The sequence below is a fragment of the Mixophyes fleayi genome, chromosome 5, assembly GCF_038048845.1.
Source record: "Mixophyes fleayi isolate aMixFle1 chromosome 5, aMixFle1.hap1, whole genome shotgun sequence".
NCBI classification, from domain to species: Eukaryota; Metazoa; Chordata; class Amphibia; order Anura; family Limnodynastidae; genus Mixophyes; species Mixophyes fleayi.
Window position 1 is genome coordinate 232,926,464 of NC_134406.1, and position 17,990 is coordinate 232,944,453.

A 17,990-nucleotide genomic window follows, 5' to 3' on the forward strand; every position below is an offset into this window, starting at 1 on the left:
GGGGGATCGGTGGTAGGGTGCCTTATAAAACAACTTCTGTACCATGGGCATCTTGTCCGGAGTCTGCCCTAACTAGTAGAATCTAGGGGTCCAATGTCCTGGATACCATAGGCCTAGGGAGTTGTAAAACTCCTACCACAGGGGCAAACGCAGGATTTGTAGAGGGGGGTTTCCACACCACGCCACCAGTGGGCCTGACCAGCATGCATGGGGGCATGGCTATAATATTAGACAGTGCTTGGCTGCTCTCCAACTCTTCCTATCCCTGTAATATACATGGGCAATGCTGCATGTACTACTGTTAGGTGCACGCAGCTCTCCCTTTTCAAGCAGAGCCGTGTGAAGCGGGGGCAGGGTCTAGCCACCTCACTTATACAGTGCCCCAGGCTTGGAGGGGGTTTCCAGGCACTAGGAAACCCCCCTCGGTTTGCCTATGTACCAGGGTAAGAGCGAGAAGAAGTGTGAAATAAAACTCAAGGTTTTGAATTGTCCACGTAGTTTAGTGGGTGGCTGCCATAGCTTGGATGAGTAACACAATAGTGGTTTATGTTATCCATGTTTAAATGCAAAACAATTCCATGTTATGTTTTCCAATTTTTAAACAAGTTCTTTAGTCTCTTATTGTAAGAGAACCTCCACATACACCGTTGTCAATGATTAAAGATGCCATTTAATAGATCAGAAGTGTTCAGGTCGCTGCATTCTTTCTTTTTTTTCCAGTCACATGATCAATACTTAAATCGTAGAAGTGTAACCTTTCACCTGACTTGTTTCTAAAGAAACTGAATGTAAAATGAAACCAGCTAGACCTGCCCATTCCCGTAGAGTGCTTCCTTCATTGTCATGGTGTGTGTATACTTTACACACTGCTTCCTTCTTGGGCACGGCAGAATGTGAGTTTTATTTCACTGACAGAATTCATTGTATTCCCATTTACTTTTCTCACGCAAACAATAAACTGCAAGGTAAGGACGTTTTTGGCATTTAAGATTTTATTTAAAAGGATATTTCATTATTTTCTACAGCTTTCTTTATTTTGTTATATATTATTTATATGTACAGTATCTATATCATTTATCTCTAAAAGTAAAAATGTCCAGTAACCTCTCACATATGTCTTAGTTGGGATATGTGGAGTTGGTATGAGATGTGTGAATTGCACAAGATGTTTATATGTCTGCAGATGTTACTAATTACTGTGCAGCCATGCAGCATCCATACCCCCCAAGTATCCCAATTTAGGTGGAACAGTCCCTGTTAGGCTGGGTACACACTACAGGATTTTCAGCCCATTGTCGGGCCATTCACATGATAAACGAGCGTTCGGCCACATGTTGCATCACTGTGTATGCTCCAACGATGAATGATTATCGTTCCAAAGCGCATTGTATCGTTTTATTTGATTTTTAAACTAAACTAAAAAGGTCGTTGAACGACGGAATAATGTCATTCCAATTCTGCAGTGTGTATGCACTCACGTACAGCAGTGTCCATAGATCTCTATGGAGTGTGCATGATCTTTTCAGCCGCTGGTTATGACAGATAAGGAGCACAGATCTGAAGGTAAATCATGTAAAACATGTATAGTGTGTACACATGAATCAACATGCTGATTGGGACTTATTTTGTTTAGTCATTGGCAAAATCATTAACTATATCGAGAAATTTTTTGTAGTGTGTACCCAGCCTAACTATAACAAGTTTATAGTTTCTTTTTCAGTCATTGGTAAAATCTAATTTTCTGTAGTATGTACCCAGCCTTAGAGGGGACTTTCCCTCTGCACAGCGAGCTGACACCTTTGTCACAACTGCCGGGAATGTTAGGATGTATGTCCTACTCTCTATGGTGTTAGGGTAGGGGAGGGAGAGAAGAGCATGACACGCCTCCATGTGATCTGTGCACGCCCCCATTTAATTGCACCAGGACAATGTTGGGAGGTATAAGCATGTATATTTCATATGTGTCCAGATTTAGGGCAGTATTAAACGGACATTTTACCATAGAGCTAAGCTCTGTCCAGGAAACTGCTGTATTTAATGTGAGCATAGCATTAAAATCAATGGGACGCACTGTTTCCAGGTCACACATACCGATTCTACTGTCAGATAATTGCGGCATTCGAGAACACCAGTCTCGGGGGGGCAATTCAATTCCCTCCAAAGCAGCGCCGCGATAAGTCTATTACCGTTATTACGGTAAAGTTAACCCGGCATTCTGCTTGCAGCTCAGGGAGTTGCGAGCAAACAGCCGGCGTTGAAGCTACCGTAACAACGGTATTTAAGCGCACTAGTACCGTAATAACGGTAATAGTGTACAGGCCGCGTTAATTTTTACAGTAACGCAGCCAATTGAATTTCACCCTCAGTGTCCTAACATGGCCCATCTGGTAACCCTAGTTTTGGAAGATGTTGAAAGTGGCTCATGTTAAAGGCTTTAGGGTGACCACAGCGAGCCCCTTTTGCCCCAAATATATTATCACTAAATCCAGAAAAAAAATTGATTTCAGCTGATCATGGAGTCATTATCCCACCTTATTTCCTACATTGTGTACTGACTCTTCAACATAATCTCAAAATACACTGGTCACAAACTCTCCGTTTATTTTTGTAATATACTGAGCTTGACCTAATTAAGTAATTGAGGTTTTAAAACACATTTCTTATCAATAAACTCAGCACAAGCAGCTGCAATACGTTCAGGAACGGGACGTTTTGTATTCTGGAACTGATCATGTTGAATGCAATTAATTAAATCCTGTCTGTAGTAGCAGACTGTGAAAATGTGTAATGATTTGTAGCTGGATCTAAAGTAATTAAACATAAACTGTTTTCTAAAATGCCTGGATCAGTTACATTGTGCTTAGCTGGTTATTTTCGGCACCTTTGCGGTACTTCCCTGGAGTCGTGTTGTATTGAATGTCACCCTTTTACAGCAATGTTAGGGATTTGTCACATGGCATAGTTGGCAGCGGTCCTTAGTTCCCATGGGCAAAAATTGCCCATGGTAAATGTCTTAGGAACAGTCCCTATTTTTCAATATTTTGATGCAATTTTTACCACCTATTCTTATCCTCTGGGCTTTCTAATTTAATACTTATCCATTGTGATTATATATGGGTTTACAAATGTGCTCACACATCTGTGGGAAAACAAGAAGTACAGTCGTGGCCAAAAGTTTTGAGAATGACACAAATATTATTTTTCACAAAGTCTACTGCCTTAGTTTTTATGATGGCAATTTGTATATACTCCAGAATGTCATGAAGAGTGATCAGATGAATTACAATTAATTTCAAAGTCCCTCTTTGCCTTGACAATGAACTTTATCCCAAAACAACATTTCCACTGCACTTCAGCCCTGCCACAAAAGGACCAGCTGACTTCAGGTCAGTGATTTTCTCGTTAACACAGGTGAGAGTGTTAACGAGGACAAGGCTAGAGATCACTCTGTCATGCTGATTAAGTTAGAATAACAGACTAGAAGCTTTAAATGGAGCTTAAGTGGTGCTTGAAATCATTGTTCTTCCTTTGTTAACCATGGTTACCTGCAAAGAAACACATGCAGTCATCATTGATTTGCACTTAAAGGGCTTCACAGGCAAGGATATTGCTGCTAGTAAGATTGCACCTAAATCAAACTTCAAGGAGAGTTGCTGAATCGGGGCACCACCAGTGCAGAGTTTGCTCAGGAATGGCAGCAGGCAGGTGTGAGTGCATCTGCACGCACAGTAAGACAAAGACTTTTGGAGGATGGCCTGGTGTCAAGAAGGCCAGCAAAGAAGCCACTTCTGTCCAGGTAAAACATCAGGGACAGACTAATATTCTGCAAAAGGTACATGGAATGGACTGCTGAGGACTGGGGTAAAGTCATTTTCTCTGATGAATCCCCTTTCAGATTGTTTGGAGCATCTGGAAAAACGCTTGTCTGGAGAAGGAAAGGTGAGCGCTACCATCAGTCCTGTGTCATGCCAACAGTAAGGCATCCTGAGACTATTCATGTGTGGGGTTGGTTCTCGGCCAAGGGAGTGGGCTCACTAAGAACACAGCCATGAATAAAGAATGGTACCAAAACACCCTTGAAGAACAACTTCTCCCAACCATCCAAGAACAGTTTGGTGACTAACAATGCCTTTTCCAGCATGATGGAGCACCTTGCCATAAGGCAAAAGTGATAACTAAGTGGCTCAGGGATCAAAACATCAAAATTTTGGGTCCATGGCCAGGAAACTACCCAGACCTTGATCCCATTGAGAACTTGTGGCCAATCCTCAAGAGGCGGATGGACAAACAAAAGCCCACCAATTCTGATAAACTCCAAGCATTGATTAGGCAAGAATAAGCAGCCATTAGTCAGTATGTGGCCCAGATGTTGGTTGACAGCATGCCAGGGCGAATTTCAGAGGTCTTCAAAAAGAAGGGTCAACACTGAAAATATTGACTCTTTGCATAAACTTAATATAATTGTCAATAAAAGCCTTTGACACTTATGAAATGCTTGTAATTTTTACTTCAGCATACCATAGCAACATCTGACAAAAAGTTCTAAAAACAATGGGGCAGTAAACTTTGTGAAAACCAATACTTGTGTCATTCTCAAAACATTTGGCCATGACTGTAGGTATTGCGTTCAAGTTAAATGCATAAGCTAACATTTCTCATTGTATTTACAATGCACGCCCATTGAGACAGATAGATGTTATTAACTGCATTATGCATCAGACACACTGACATGGAACAAGAAACGTTCACAAACTACACTGCTAAGCAAGTCAAATGTGTAGGCATATGGAGCACTTTGCTCTGTCTCCTGCGTTGGCATGGTTACCGCTGTAATCCTCGGAGGTCTAGTGGAGGTGGACGTAGGGCACCGGGACACTGTCTGAAAAGCGCTACTGCGCATGTACAAGCCCCTTAAACTGGAAGTTCAGCTTTGCAACGCTACTTCCTTTAGAGCCTGCATAGTGAACGGATGTAGCAGTGTTAGCTGCCCACCTAGGGGTATATTTACTAAGCTGCGGGTTTGAAAAAGTGGAGATGTTGCCTATATCAACCAATCAGATTCTAGCTGTCATTTATTTAGTGCATTCTACAAAATAATAGGTAAAATCTGAATGACTGCTATAGGCAACATCTCCACTTTTCAAACCCGCAGCTTGATACATTTACCCCCAGGTGTAGATTCCCATGTACATAGTAGGGGCTTAAAGGTGCCCCCTATATGCGATGGGACATCACCTGGTCCATAGGCCAAAGGGCTAGTCAACCAATCCGATTCTAGCTGTCACTTTCTAGAAGGTGCTAAATAAATGAAGGCTAGAATCTGATTGGTTGCTATAGGCAACATCTCCACTTTTTCAAACCCGCAGTTTAGAAAATCTAGCCCATAGTGTAATATAAAGCTACCAAAAGCCCTCATAGTGTGACCAGAGGCTGCTTGATAGTATTAGGAGAGTCTGTGCCTACATAATAAGTTACCTGCACAGATGTGCAGTATAACAGTGTATTAGTGAACCTGCCTGCATATGTATATCTATATGAGTGCATATCCATCTGTATAATACTGTTACAACCTGAACTGCTGCTGTACTGACAAGTCTGCAACTACTGTGAGCAGGGCTGCCAAGAAGAATTCAGGGCCCGGGTACAACAAATTCATGGGGCCCCCCCTCATAGTCAAATAAGCCCCAAAAATTTTTTGCGCCGCCTTACGGCGGCGCAAAAAAATTTAGGTGTATGGTCATGCATTCAGGGGCGTAGCTAGCCAAACGGCAGTGCAAAAATTTTGGGAGGTGTGGTCATGCATTTTGGGGCGTGGCAAACGTGCCATTGGGGCGTGGCTAACATAAAAACCACTAGGCTCTCAATTCGCCGGAGCGTCACATATGTTCAAGCACTCCTGACTTTCAGGACATCTACCACCACAGTGTAGTATACAAACAATGCAGTGTGTACACAAACAGTTCAGTCTTGGCCTACACCTTACATTGGGCACAACATTCACCAAAAATTGGTATTGTCCCTACTAGAATCACAACATTTCACATACTGTCCTGCTCTCTCCTACCTGTTCTTCTCACTTTCTCCACCTGTGGCTGCATGTTTCTTTAGTTGCGGCTTGTCTGGATCCTGGAATGCTGGGGGCCCTATTTGGAAAAAAATAGCTACATTTAGATAATTCCAAACAACCCTGGCGTTAAATCAATACCATCCACGATTAATAATTAGGCCTTCCTCCAGCTCCAATATTACAATAATGTGCCCCTTCATCATCGCCATGCCTTATGATCACACTGTGCCCTCCATGCTGTTTTTGCCCCCTTCATCTGGCTCCCCTTCATCAGACTATACTATGCTGCTCCCCCCCTTTTTCAATCCCACTGTGCCATGCCTCCTCCCCCTTTGTAACCCCACTGTGCCATGCTGCCCACCATTTTTTAACCCCACTGTGCCATGCTGACCCCTGTTTATTAACCCCACTGTGCCATACTGCCCCGTTTTTTAACCCATCTGTGCCCCTCTCATTTTTTCACCCCCTCTGTCATGCTGCCCCCCCCGTTTTTAACCCCTCTGACATGCTGCTTTCCCATTTTTTAACCCCTCTGTGCTCCCCCTCAATTTTTAACCCCTCTGACATGCTGCTTTCCCATTTTTTAACCCCTCTGTGCCCCCACTCATTTTTTAACCCCTCTGACATGCTGTTTCCCCGTTTTTTAACCCCTCTGTGCTCCCCCTCATTTTTTAACCCCTCTGACATGCTGCTTCCCCGTTTTTTAACCCCTCTGTGCTCCCCCTCATTTTTTAACCCCTCTGACATGCTGCTTTCCCGTTTTTTAACCCCTCTGTGCTCCCCCTCATTTTTTAACCCCTCTGACATGCTGCTTCCCCGTTTTTTAACCCCTCTGTGCTCCCCCTCATTTTTTAACCCCTCTGACATGCTGCTTTCCCATTTTTTAACCCCTCTGTGCTCCCCCTCATTTTTTAACCCCTCTGACATGCTGCTTCCCAGTTTCTAACCCCTTTGACATGCTGCTTTCCCGTTTTTTAACCCCTCTGTGCTCCCCCTAATTTTTTAACCCCTCTGACATGCTGCTTCCCCGTTTTTAACCCCTCTGACATGCTGCTTCCCCGTTTTTAACCCCTTTGACATGCTGCTTTCCCGTTTTTTAACCCCTCTGTGCTCCCCCTAATTTTTTAACCCCTCTGACATGCTGCTTCCCCGTTTTTAACCCCTCTGACATGCTGCTTCCCCGTTTTTAACCCCTCTGACATGCTGCTTCCCCGTTTTTAACCCCTTTGACATGCTGCTTTCCCGTTTTTTAACCCCTCTGTGCTCCCCCTTATTTTTTAACCCCTCTGTCATGCTGCCCCCCCGTTTTTTAACCCCTTTGTGCCCCCCTCGTTTTCCTCCCTTCACTTACCTTTTCTCCTCTCTTGGTCTTCTCTGCTGCTCTGTGCTCCATTGCTCCAGACTGACTGAATGCTGGGCATGACATGATGACATCACACCCAGCATTCAGACAGTCTGAATAGAGCACAGAGCAGCAGAGAGGAGGGATGCCGGCTCCGCGATCAGGTGAGTATGTTTTTTTTTTTTTTTAAACTAGCCTGCTCCCCCCACCAACGACCGAGCCCCCCCCCCCCCCCCTGCCAAAAAAAAAAAAAAAAAAAAAAAAGAAAAGGAAAAAAAACGTTTTGAAAAAAAATATTTGAAAATTAAAAAAAATCAGCAGCGCAAGGGCCCGGGCCGGGCCCCCTGACATGCCGGGCCCGGGTAATTAGTACCCGCTCCCCCCCCCTCTCGGCGGCCCTGACTGTGAGTACCAGCATATATTTACTGTTATTCAAGTTCAATAAACAGCAACCTGTTTAAGTTCAAAATCGTTGTGGCTTAACATCCACATTAACACTGCTGACACCTTTAATAACATCAGAAGGTAAAACCAACAAAATGTACGTAATAACGCAAATATGTACAGTCTCATTTGGTACAATGATTTTATATTTTATACAGCCTTACAGTAATTAATGGTTAGGGAAATGTTAAGTACATTTTGAATATAGATTATTTAACATTAAAAAGTACCAGAAAGTATATTGAGGGATAAAACACACCAAGCTATAATTTAATTGTGAATATGGGGTTTCATAGGACAAGCACTACATATATGTAGACAGTAAATAAAATGCTCTGCTTCCCTTAATAATTTGCTGTGTTTCTCCTTTGTGTGGAATAATTTGGAATCTCATAGGATTGTATTTGGAATCCTCTGTTGTATACTTATAGGTGCAATGTAATGTGCCAACAATGTCAGCCTAGGGGTTGGTACACACTTGTCTGTGCAGTATACATTGTTCTGTGCAGTGCACACTGGTGAACTGTACTACAGGAGCGTCCTACATGTTACAATAAGATGCTCCCGAAAAGATGCAAAGCAAATAAAAACGTTAAGCAGCTATATCAGCACTAAGCCCTTCACCAATCCCTGAAATCGAATAAACTGTTCAGGCTAAAGATGTGTTTTCCAATGCTTTCGATATGTGTAAGTAAAATAACCTGGAATATTATCCATGGTGCATTAGGTATAGATGGTGTCACACATAATTGTTGTGTTAAACAACGATGCATACAATTTATTAAGAAATATTGAACAGCTTATAAGGCTGGGTACACACTACAGAAAATTTCTCCCAATGCAGCATCTTTAACGATTTTACCAGCGGCAAAAAAAAAAGTTCCGATCAGCATGTCAATTAATGTGTACACACAATACCCGTTGTACACGATTTACCTCCAGATCTGTGTTCTTCATCTGTCATAACCATCGACTGAAAAGATTGTGACTCTGCACACTCCATAGAGATCTATGGACACTGCCGGTCCTGAGAGCATACACACTGCAGAATTGGAACGACATTGTTCCATCGTTAAACCAGATTTTTTAGTCTGGCTTAAAAATCAAATGAAACGATGCAATGAGATTTGGAATAATTGTTCATTGCTGCAGTGTATACATTAATGTGTTATTGGGTCCAACGGTCGCTTTTATCGTTTGATTGGCTGAAAAGCCTGTAGTTTGTAACTAGCCTAAGGTGAGAGAGAATTTGACCAGAGCAGAGGTCCACCAACATTATAGAGTTCCAATGTCTGCTTCAGGGATTCAGGTGTTTCAGAATAAACAACACAAAATAAAGTTTAACACGTAGAACCTACAAATCAAACTAACACTTTCCCTTTTGAATTTCAGGTTTGTCTACTTGTGAATGGCTGTAACCATGTGATTAACACAGCATGGAAGATTCTTGGTTGAAAATATTTGGAAGGTTTTTCTTTCATTTATTATCAAGTGAAAACATGAACTCCGAACACTTTTGCGAACAATTCTGCCAGTTATTTAATCAAACTAAGCGAAGCGGCAGTCAGTTATTGACAGCCATGGATTACTAAAACCGCCATCTGAAAGAAAATATTAACATGTTTTATTTAAAAATGGCGTAATACATCATCACGCCTGGACTCAGGAGGATGAGCTTTACAAAATGGAATTTTTTTATGACCGTCTTTGGGATTTTTACCTTCTTGTTTGACATCGGAGCAGATTTGTTGCTTTCGTTCAAATTCTTTCAGCAGGAACTTTACCTTTTTTCTCTGCTTACCATATTTTTTGTCCTGGTATCCACATTAATAGTCCAAGCTTTTAGTTACACTTGGTTTAAAGATGATTGCGACGAAGGCAGCTATGGCAGATTGAAATGGGTTCTCGTTGTCCATCTATTTCAAGCTGGAACCTTGCTAAGGTAAGTGAGTGAAACATTGGCTAAGAGGAACACTGAGGATGACGGTGATGGTGCAGTAACAATGTTTCTTGGATGCCAGCAGGAGATATAGGACCTCATTTAGAGTCGGACACAAAGTCCGTTTTAGGCGCATCTAAGCAAAAAACATTACCACGCGTGTGCAGAAAGCCCCAAATCCGCCTGCATCTTGGATGCAATTAACACTTGCAACAGCTTGCGACTCACTACGAGAGAATGGGAGGAACGCGGAATTGTAACGCGTGACCATGTAAAGACATCCTAGTCGCAGTGAGGCGCAGACGCAACACACGTCAAAACAGGGCTAAAGCTGTGCGGCAGTAATTAGGTAGCGTAAGCTTTAGCTAGCTGCAGGAACGGCTCACAGCTCGATAGGGTATTAAGAGTGGGACGCAAATGGGGTTGCTTGCCACTCGTAATACCCTACCAAGCTGCGGCACACTTCCACTCCTACACTTCTTAAACGGACTTTGCGTCCGACTCTAAATGAGGTCCATACTGTACATTATAAAAATAAATGTATTAAATGCTGTTAATTGGTGGTATGATTTATTTTCTTAAGCATTTTAATGCATGCATATGGCAAAGTCACCTTTTTTTTTTTTAGAATGAATGCCTTCAATTATCAATCTAGGGGGTGATTTAACGCCAAACGTAAAAGATGCCTGTTTGCTTATTTGTTTTCGAAGTTACGTGCATCTTAAAGCTGCACTTCCACCTGCATAAAAGATTTTAGCAAGATGCCCCTTCCCATAGCCAGAGCCCATGGACTTGCTGAAGGTAGTCATTTTTCACAGGGCTGCAATATAATGTAGTACAGAACCAGCAAAACCAATTTACTTCACCAACTTTAAATGGTGCTAGAGGAGGGGTGTGAGAGGGAAGACCAATCAAGAGCCACAATCAAGAGATTGCAGCTTGTTATTGGTTCTGCTCAAACACCGGAGCTGTAAGAGGAATGGAGGAGCTCTAGGAAATCTACATGTAGGATGGAGCTAGTGCTCTTATCTATTAGATCGTTTTTTAGTGCAGAAAACCGAAATAGTGTATTTAAACCATAAGGGAGAAGAACAATGAATAACAGTGATTTGTTATTATATCAAAACAGTATTATATACATCATATATTTATACTTATGTAATATTATAAGCATACATACAATATAGAAGAGATGGTGTACCCTTACTAAATAGGACTGCTCATTAACAGGATTAGCCATACGGACATACATCCAATGCAGCTCTCACTGGCAATTAGAGATACTGGTGTGGATCCAGGCTACAATGTCAGTATGGCGTTGCACCTCCGACAGCCACACCTCCTATGCTTTTTGGAGCTGAGACTTTGTCCTGATTTGTGACTTAGTGGCAAATATGGTGAATATTGCTGGGTGTCATTCCCATATTATTATTATATTTTGAAGAAACTTTTTTTTAGTGATTTAATAATATTATCTTTATTATGTAATACATTACTGTTGTTTATTTATGAGTCACATCCTGTATCTAGAAAAACAAACCTGGTTTCTATTTGTATAGCTATAGTATAACCAAATAAGTGGTAGATCTTTCCAGCTGCCTTAAAGTTGAACTACTACCTACAGTAAATGTTACTAACAGGCTCTGCTGTTTCATTATTAAAAAAGTCAGTGGAGCAATGTGTGCGTGAGCCAGAGGGCCAATCACAAACCGGTCACCCCCCTTTATCCAGGTTTTGAGTCGGGGCTGTGAGAGGAACAGAGCTCGAGAAATATGGTCAGAGAGAGGGGCACGATAGTGAAAATAATTGTACGTTGCAGCTTTAAGTTCCTCCTTTGCAGGTTCAGCCTCCTCCCTGCTTCCTTAATCATTTGGAGGAACCCTAGTAATAAAAGCTCAATATTTACATTTCTCCCATGGAAAATGTACTGAGCCAACTCTGTGTCTCCTTCCAATGGTGTAGTAGTGGTGGACAGCAGAGGCAGGAGTCCAGACAAGTATTGGAGAGGGGTAGAATATTACATTGGAAACAAGGTCAAGTGGAGGAGGGACCAGATTTGTGCAAAATGATAGACAATGAAGGTTTTCTGCTCAGCATCTGCTTGTAGTTTTTTTCCCTGTACGTATGGACAACTGCATAGTGCTGTTGTATTACTTTTACAAATGTTGTATTGCTCCATGGTTGGTGTAGTCTTGAATGACTTGATGCCATGTGGAAAAGGGGGTGACATTGTTAAAAATTTTGCAGTTCGGGATATAATTACAAAAAAAATTAATTGCATGCTCAGGGTACAAATATTCCTTGTTACATCTCTTTTTTTCCCATGGACTCTTTTCTGCTCTAAGGTCTAACACCATTGACTATGAGCTGTTCTTGAGCTCTTTGAGATCCTCATTGAAACTTAACGTTTCTAAGACTGAACAGTTGGTGCTTCCAGTTTCCATTAATGCCACTAGACTGTGTGTAAACAACTCTACAATCACCTCGTAAGCCCATTATCTTGAGGTCATTGTCCTTTGCTCCGTACATTCAAGCTCTGTCACTGAGTTTGGCTCAGTATCATACATCTTATGGGCAGCACGGTGGCTTAGTGGTTAGTAGTTCTGCCTCACAGCACTGGTGTTGTAAGTTTGATTCCCGACCATGGCCTTATCTGTGTGGAGTCTGTGTGTTCTCTTCGTGTTTGCGTGGGTTTCCTCCCACACTCCAAAAACATACTGGTAGGTTAATTGACTGCTTTTAAATTGCCCTTAGTCTCTCTCAGTCTGTCTCTCTGTTAGGGGATTAGACTGTCAGCGCTAATGGGGCAGGGACTGATGTCAGTGAGTTCTCTGTACAGCGCTGCAGAATTAGTTGTGCTATATAAATAGCTGTTGCTGATGATAATTTTATGAGTACACACAATACATATATTTTATATATTCACATGCAGGTACTGGTATGCTGTAAAATATGGATACAAAGCCACATATGATCCCAGAAGAGAGAATCATGCGGACACCAAGAAAAAAGCTGTGGAAACTATGACAGACTTGAGTATGTTGAGGTGCTTTAAAACTTATTTGGAAAGTGCCCCCCAGCTCATTCTTCAACTGTACGTCCTGATGGAGCACGGTCAGATAACTGTAATGCAATGTATGTAGACGTATATATCATTTACACTGCTATGTCAATATAAATTACACTTAAATAAGTCCAAAAGAAAAATGTATTCTGGAAAAGTTTATTTATATGGTAACCCTGTGAGTCAGTGAGCCACCCACTGGGCTTCCGAAGTTACTACTGCTTTTAGAGAGGTTTTTTGAAATATTTCTTCTCTTGGATGATTACTTGAAAGTCTCCTTAATGATGCTCATTGTTCTAGTTAATCTAATTCTACAGTTCTTTTGACATAACCTGGCCTGCACTGATGAGACCAGATCAGGCCAAAACAGTTCTGTTTGCAGGATGATTGTTTGTGTCAGCAGAAGTCTCAAAAAATACAGACTCATGGGGCTGCCATGTAAATGGAATATTCCTAAAGGTTTGGACAGGTGTAGTTGAATATTTTCTCGTAGAGCATTCACAAAAGTCTCCACCCTATTTGCATTGTTCTGGGATATAATACAGTGCTGACCTCTGTTTTTGAGAACAACAGAACTATTTGGTATTCCAAGTTATAAAGTAAACCACGTTATTTGATGATACAAAATCATTACTAAAAAGCACAGGGATAACCCTAAATAGAAAAGTAATGTGTTTAGTAAAACGTACAAGAAAGTATGTACTGTTTGTACAATGCAATAAAGTAAATTCATCTAAAGGTGGCATATCTCTTTAGCAGTTTCGCATCCTATTTTTTATTATTATTGCTATTGATTTCTAAGGCACTAAAGTGCTCCGCAGTGCTGGACAGTGAAAAACACAAATAATGGGGCTCACTTAGAGTTGGACGCATTTCCTCCAAAATTTCAAGGTGTAAATTATGTTGCACAAAAAAAGCATATATGTTTTGAGTTGCTTATATCTTACGTGCAATTCAAAATAAACACGTAAATGCATACATGTGCTTTAAGCATGAAGCATACTCCCGAATTCCGAGTAGGTCTCCCGGGAGAGCAGGCCATCCTCCCGCTTCCTAGTGAAGTCGGAAGAATGAGAGACTCCATGATTCGCTGTGAATCGCAACATTTTGGGCACAATTATGCGGTTTGTCGCACCCCAACCCCCTCTGTCCTCACACCCCACCTCCCCTCCGGGATTTCCTGGATGGGAAGAATAGAAAGTTGGGAAGTAGGATCTAAAGATTTGTGCAACCTACATTACAATGTATATAGATACATCTGGAGATACATCAGTCACCATCATCAACTTGCAAACTTGCGCCTGGCTGATAGATGCACAACTAAACGCCTTCTAAATATGTGTAACAAAAATAGAACACATCTCAAGGGGGCAGGTTAGAATTGTTTAATGCATGCCTTTATTGTGCTGTAGTTGTAAGTAAATATCCCTTACCTGCTTCTTAAAGCACAAGGGGCGCAAGTGCAACTCAAAATATGGGTGTAAGTCATGCACAGTGCAAGATATAATACTCAATACAATGTTTTTTGGGGGTTTGCCATTTGGAAGTGGTGTCCTTGTAGTAACCTGTAGCTCAGAAAGTAACTACAGTCACTAGGAATTCTTTATAGATGGTATACGAAAATGTTGAATTTATAAATCTGTTGTCTCCTACCATATGGCGCCACCATGTGGCCATGCACTAGTACTACACACACACATATATATATATATATATATATATATATATATATATATATATATATATATATAGTACAAAAAATTATATAAATGGTGCTAGTTCCAAGATCAAAACACCAATTCCATTGTCTAATTTACAAGCCGCTGCCACGTTCCGTGATGCCAGATGGTATGTCTGGAGACAAATCTAGAATAAAAGAAGGCAGGGTGCCTTATAGTGTAATATTATAGAAATCAAAACCTATAAATATGGTGATATATATATATATATATATATATATATATAGACACACAGTGGTCAAAGTGAAAATTTAGAAGTGGCGGTAAGAAAACTGTAATGTGGATGGAATTTAAGTTTTACCATGAATGCAGTAAGAGAAGTGGCGGTGTGGCATACCACTGTATACCAGCCCACTTCGATCACTGATTCAGAGCAACTGAGCCACAACAAAACATGAAAGTGACTTTTCAAAGTAGCTGATTGTACAGGAAGAAGTGAAAGAACTATGAGTTTCGAGTGTTTTTATGTTGTCATTGTATAATCATACATCCTAAAGCTGTATGGTGGACCCACCATGTTTCAGCACCACCAGCTCAAACAATGTAATTTTACTGGTTGTTACAAAAGCTCCAGCCACTCTTATTCATAAAGCAGAGCCCACACCCATTACATACTTTATAGTTTCTGTTGGTGACACTGGCCATGCTTGTGGGCAGTTAATAAGCAATTCTTGCCATGGCTATTTAAAAAACAGATTACAAAACTGTTTAGATTAAATACAATGTGGTGAAATAATATAATGCTCAGGTTTGGCGTTTAGAGAAAAAAACATAGGTAAACATTGATTGAATTGCAGATTTTAGTTATACATTATAAATACCATCTCAATTGTGGCCTGAACAGGGGAGGAAGGCTCCATCACTGGGCCCCATATCCCAATGTATGGGGGCTGGCGATGGTGGTAGCTGCAATGGTATAACTTCTGCCATTATAGCTCTGGTGCCTGGATGCAGGTCCATCCTGCACTGGTGCACTCCCCCAGACATGCTCAGAAGGGCAGAGTGAGGCCTTCGGGTACCAATGGACAACCATTCCCAGGCCCCCTTCCCCTCTGAGCCCCATAGGTGGAATGGCAGTATTGGGTACTGGGTACTGGGTAGGTCAGGCACTGGGTATGAGCTTAACATCAGCAGACAAAACACAAAAAGAAACAACAATCTTAGCACACTATAATCAGACATAAAAGTACTACAGTTAAACCTCATCACAGACATGAGTTCCTGGCCTGTTTTCTTCGGGACAAAAAAAGAAATATTGCCAAGGATTCAGGAAAATAAATCAATTAGTCATGAACCAGGTATCTATGTGTAATGTTGTATGAGCAAACTACATGTGAAATGTAATGTACAGCCAACAGTAGCGGAACTGTTGAAGTTCCATGCCTTGGTGAACTCACCACCGTTCAGGAGAAGTTACTCCTACCAGCACTGCAACGGGGGTGTAGAAATAACATTGTTGGTGGAGCACTCTTAAAACCTGCTCGATTTAATTGTAAATCTGCTGGAGAGCAAACTAAAGAGAAACCTAATTAATTGGTCTTTAATGTCTATCAAGTTTAGCTTATTGTCTATTTTCTTTCAATACATGTCAATATTTCTCTTTAATTTCAGATGCATCCATCTTGATATCAGTGTGCAGTATCTCATGGTCTACTGTTGACTACCAGATGTCATTACGAAAATCTCTACCTGGAAAGAAAGGGATCAGTGTGGGATTTCCTATGTTCTCTTATGTGTTCTACAAACTTTTCACCTTGACCTCATGGATCCTGAGCATAGTCTTTCTCCTAACCTGCAATCATCATATCTTTACTATCCTGGTGACTGTGCTAGGCATCGTTGGCTTTTGTTGGGCATGGATTCAAAAAACAGACTTCTGCAGAACCAAAAGGATGGAAATACTGTATAGGGCTATAGTTGGAATTATTCTAATTTTTACATTTTTCAATGTAAAAGGGTCTCGAACAAGAATCCCTATGTCTGTTTATTATATTGTTCGTGTTCTAACCACAGCAGGGATTCTAATCTTGTGCTTACACCTCAAACCTCCCTTTGTACTTACTTTCATATTTGCAGTACTCAGTATTGTAGCAATAGTGGCTTTGGGATTTGGGATTTTATTTCTGATTCTCTATTATGCATGTTTCCATCCCAGCCTTTCCTCTATAGATCGGACTTTGGGGGATACAGTGGATAGTCCAACTTGTATGGACAGGAGTAGAATAACACATTTCATGATACCTTAGAAACTCTATCATTGCTACAAAGAGTAAATATACATCCTATGCATTTTGTACCAACATCTTCTAGGAGACTTTCACCCTGAAAATAATAACAATTTCCTCTAACTACTGGTCCGGAGGGATCTGCAGTATTTTGTAGTTTTCCAGACTTTACAATGACTATAGCACTTTAACAATTCTTACCTGAATACCAACTTATTGAATCTATCTTATCTCTTAAAATACCATAATGTTGTTGTCATCTTCAAACAATCTTAACATATTGGCTTGTGCATACCCTCCAGCAACCATCTTCCTTCTGTGTTTCCATCAACGTCTTTATATCATGTAGGTAAAGTTGTATGTTATTTTTACACTTTGACATGTCAGTGGATAAAGTTTTATGCAATGCACAGAGCTGAGCCGTGCTGTATTATTGGGTAATGGAATAGAGAACACTACCTGTGGCTCTCCAGGTGTTGAGAATACAAGTCTTAGCATACCCTACCAATTGTTGGCTGGCAAAGCATGCTGGTTCTTGTAGTTTCACAACACCTGGAGAGCCACAGGAGTCCAGGCATTGCCTAGATTATAATAATGGAAGCCAGAAACATAAGATAATGTACAGAGATGAGATGTAAAGAATGAAACTTCTCTATTTTGGGGGAAACAAAAATATATTTTATCTCTGAACCCGAAGATGACATCAACTGTGGTAGGTAGTCATTAAATATCTGCTTTCATTATCTTTAAGGAGAATCTCTAAGATGGACAAAGACTATTATCTTTATTTAACCTTTTTTTTATCTATTTATTGAAGGCATCAAGAACAATACAGTACAGATATGTGAACAATTCAATAAACACTGAGCAAAACAAATTTGTTCGTGTCCTTTACAAATCTTGTACCCAAAAACTGAAGGTGGAAGAATATGCAAAAGAGGACAGCCACCCCCTCCCCCAAAAAGAAGAAGATAGAGGGGAGGGCTGGAGCATGATCTTTAAATAGGGGGAGGGAGTAATGGGTTGAATGGGTGATGTGGAGAGGATTGGTCCACATTGGTGGTTTCTGAGAGAAGAAAAATGAAGGCTAGTTTGGATGAATGGAAGGGTGTGGGCTGCCCTGAGTGGATTTGTAGGTTATAGGTTAAGCAGACGTTCAAAATGCTAGAT

At 41.0% G+C, this 17,990-nt stretch overlaps 1 protein-coding gene across 2 annotated transcripts; it reads left to right on the top strand.

Moving 5' to 3' along the window:
• Window positions 1-831: 831 nt before the first annotated feature.
• On the top strand, window positions 832-17,683 carry XKR9 (XK related 9). 2 transcript variants are annotated; one of them, XM_075211381.1, is made up of 4 exons: window positions 832-965; window positions 9,246-9,795; window positions 12,725-12,927; window positions 16,207-17,683. In XM_075211381.1, exons 2-4 carry the CDS (start codon window positions 9,524-9,526, stop codon window positions 16,839-16,841), a joined length of 1,110 nt encoding a protein of 369 aa, XP_075067482.1. In that variant the 5' UTR covers window positions 832-965; window positions 9,246-9,523; the 3' UTR covers window positions 16,842-17,683. The 2 variants fall into 2 exon arrangements, with proteins under 2 accessions (XP_075067482.1, XP_075067483.1); XM_075211382.1 differs by having other exon boundaries at window positions 12,725-12,828.
• The last annotated feature ends 307 nt before the right edge of the window (window positions 17,684-17,990 follow it).

Coding starts and splice junctions, on each gene's coding strand:
- XKR9 (XM_075211381.1), top strand. CDS start 9,524: ATGAGCTTTACAAAATGGAATTTTTTTATGACCGTCTTTGGGATTTTT. Junction 9,796..12,724: donor CAAGCTGGAACCTTGCTAAG/GTAAGTGAGTGA, acceptor ATTCACATGCAG/GTACTGGTATGCTGTAAAAT. Junction 12,928..16,206: donor TCAGATAACTGTAATGCAAT/GTATGTAGACGT, acceptor CTTTAATTTCAG/ATGCATCCATCTTGATATCA.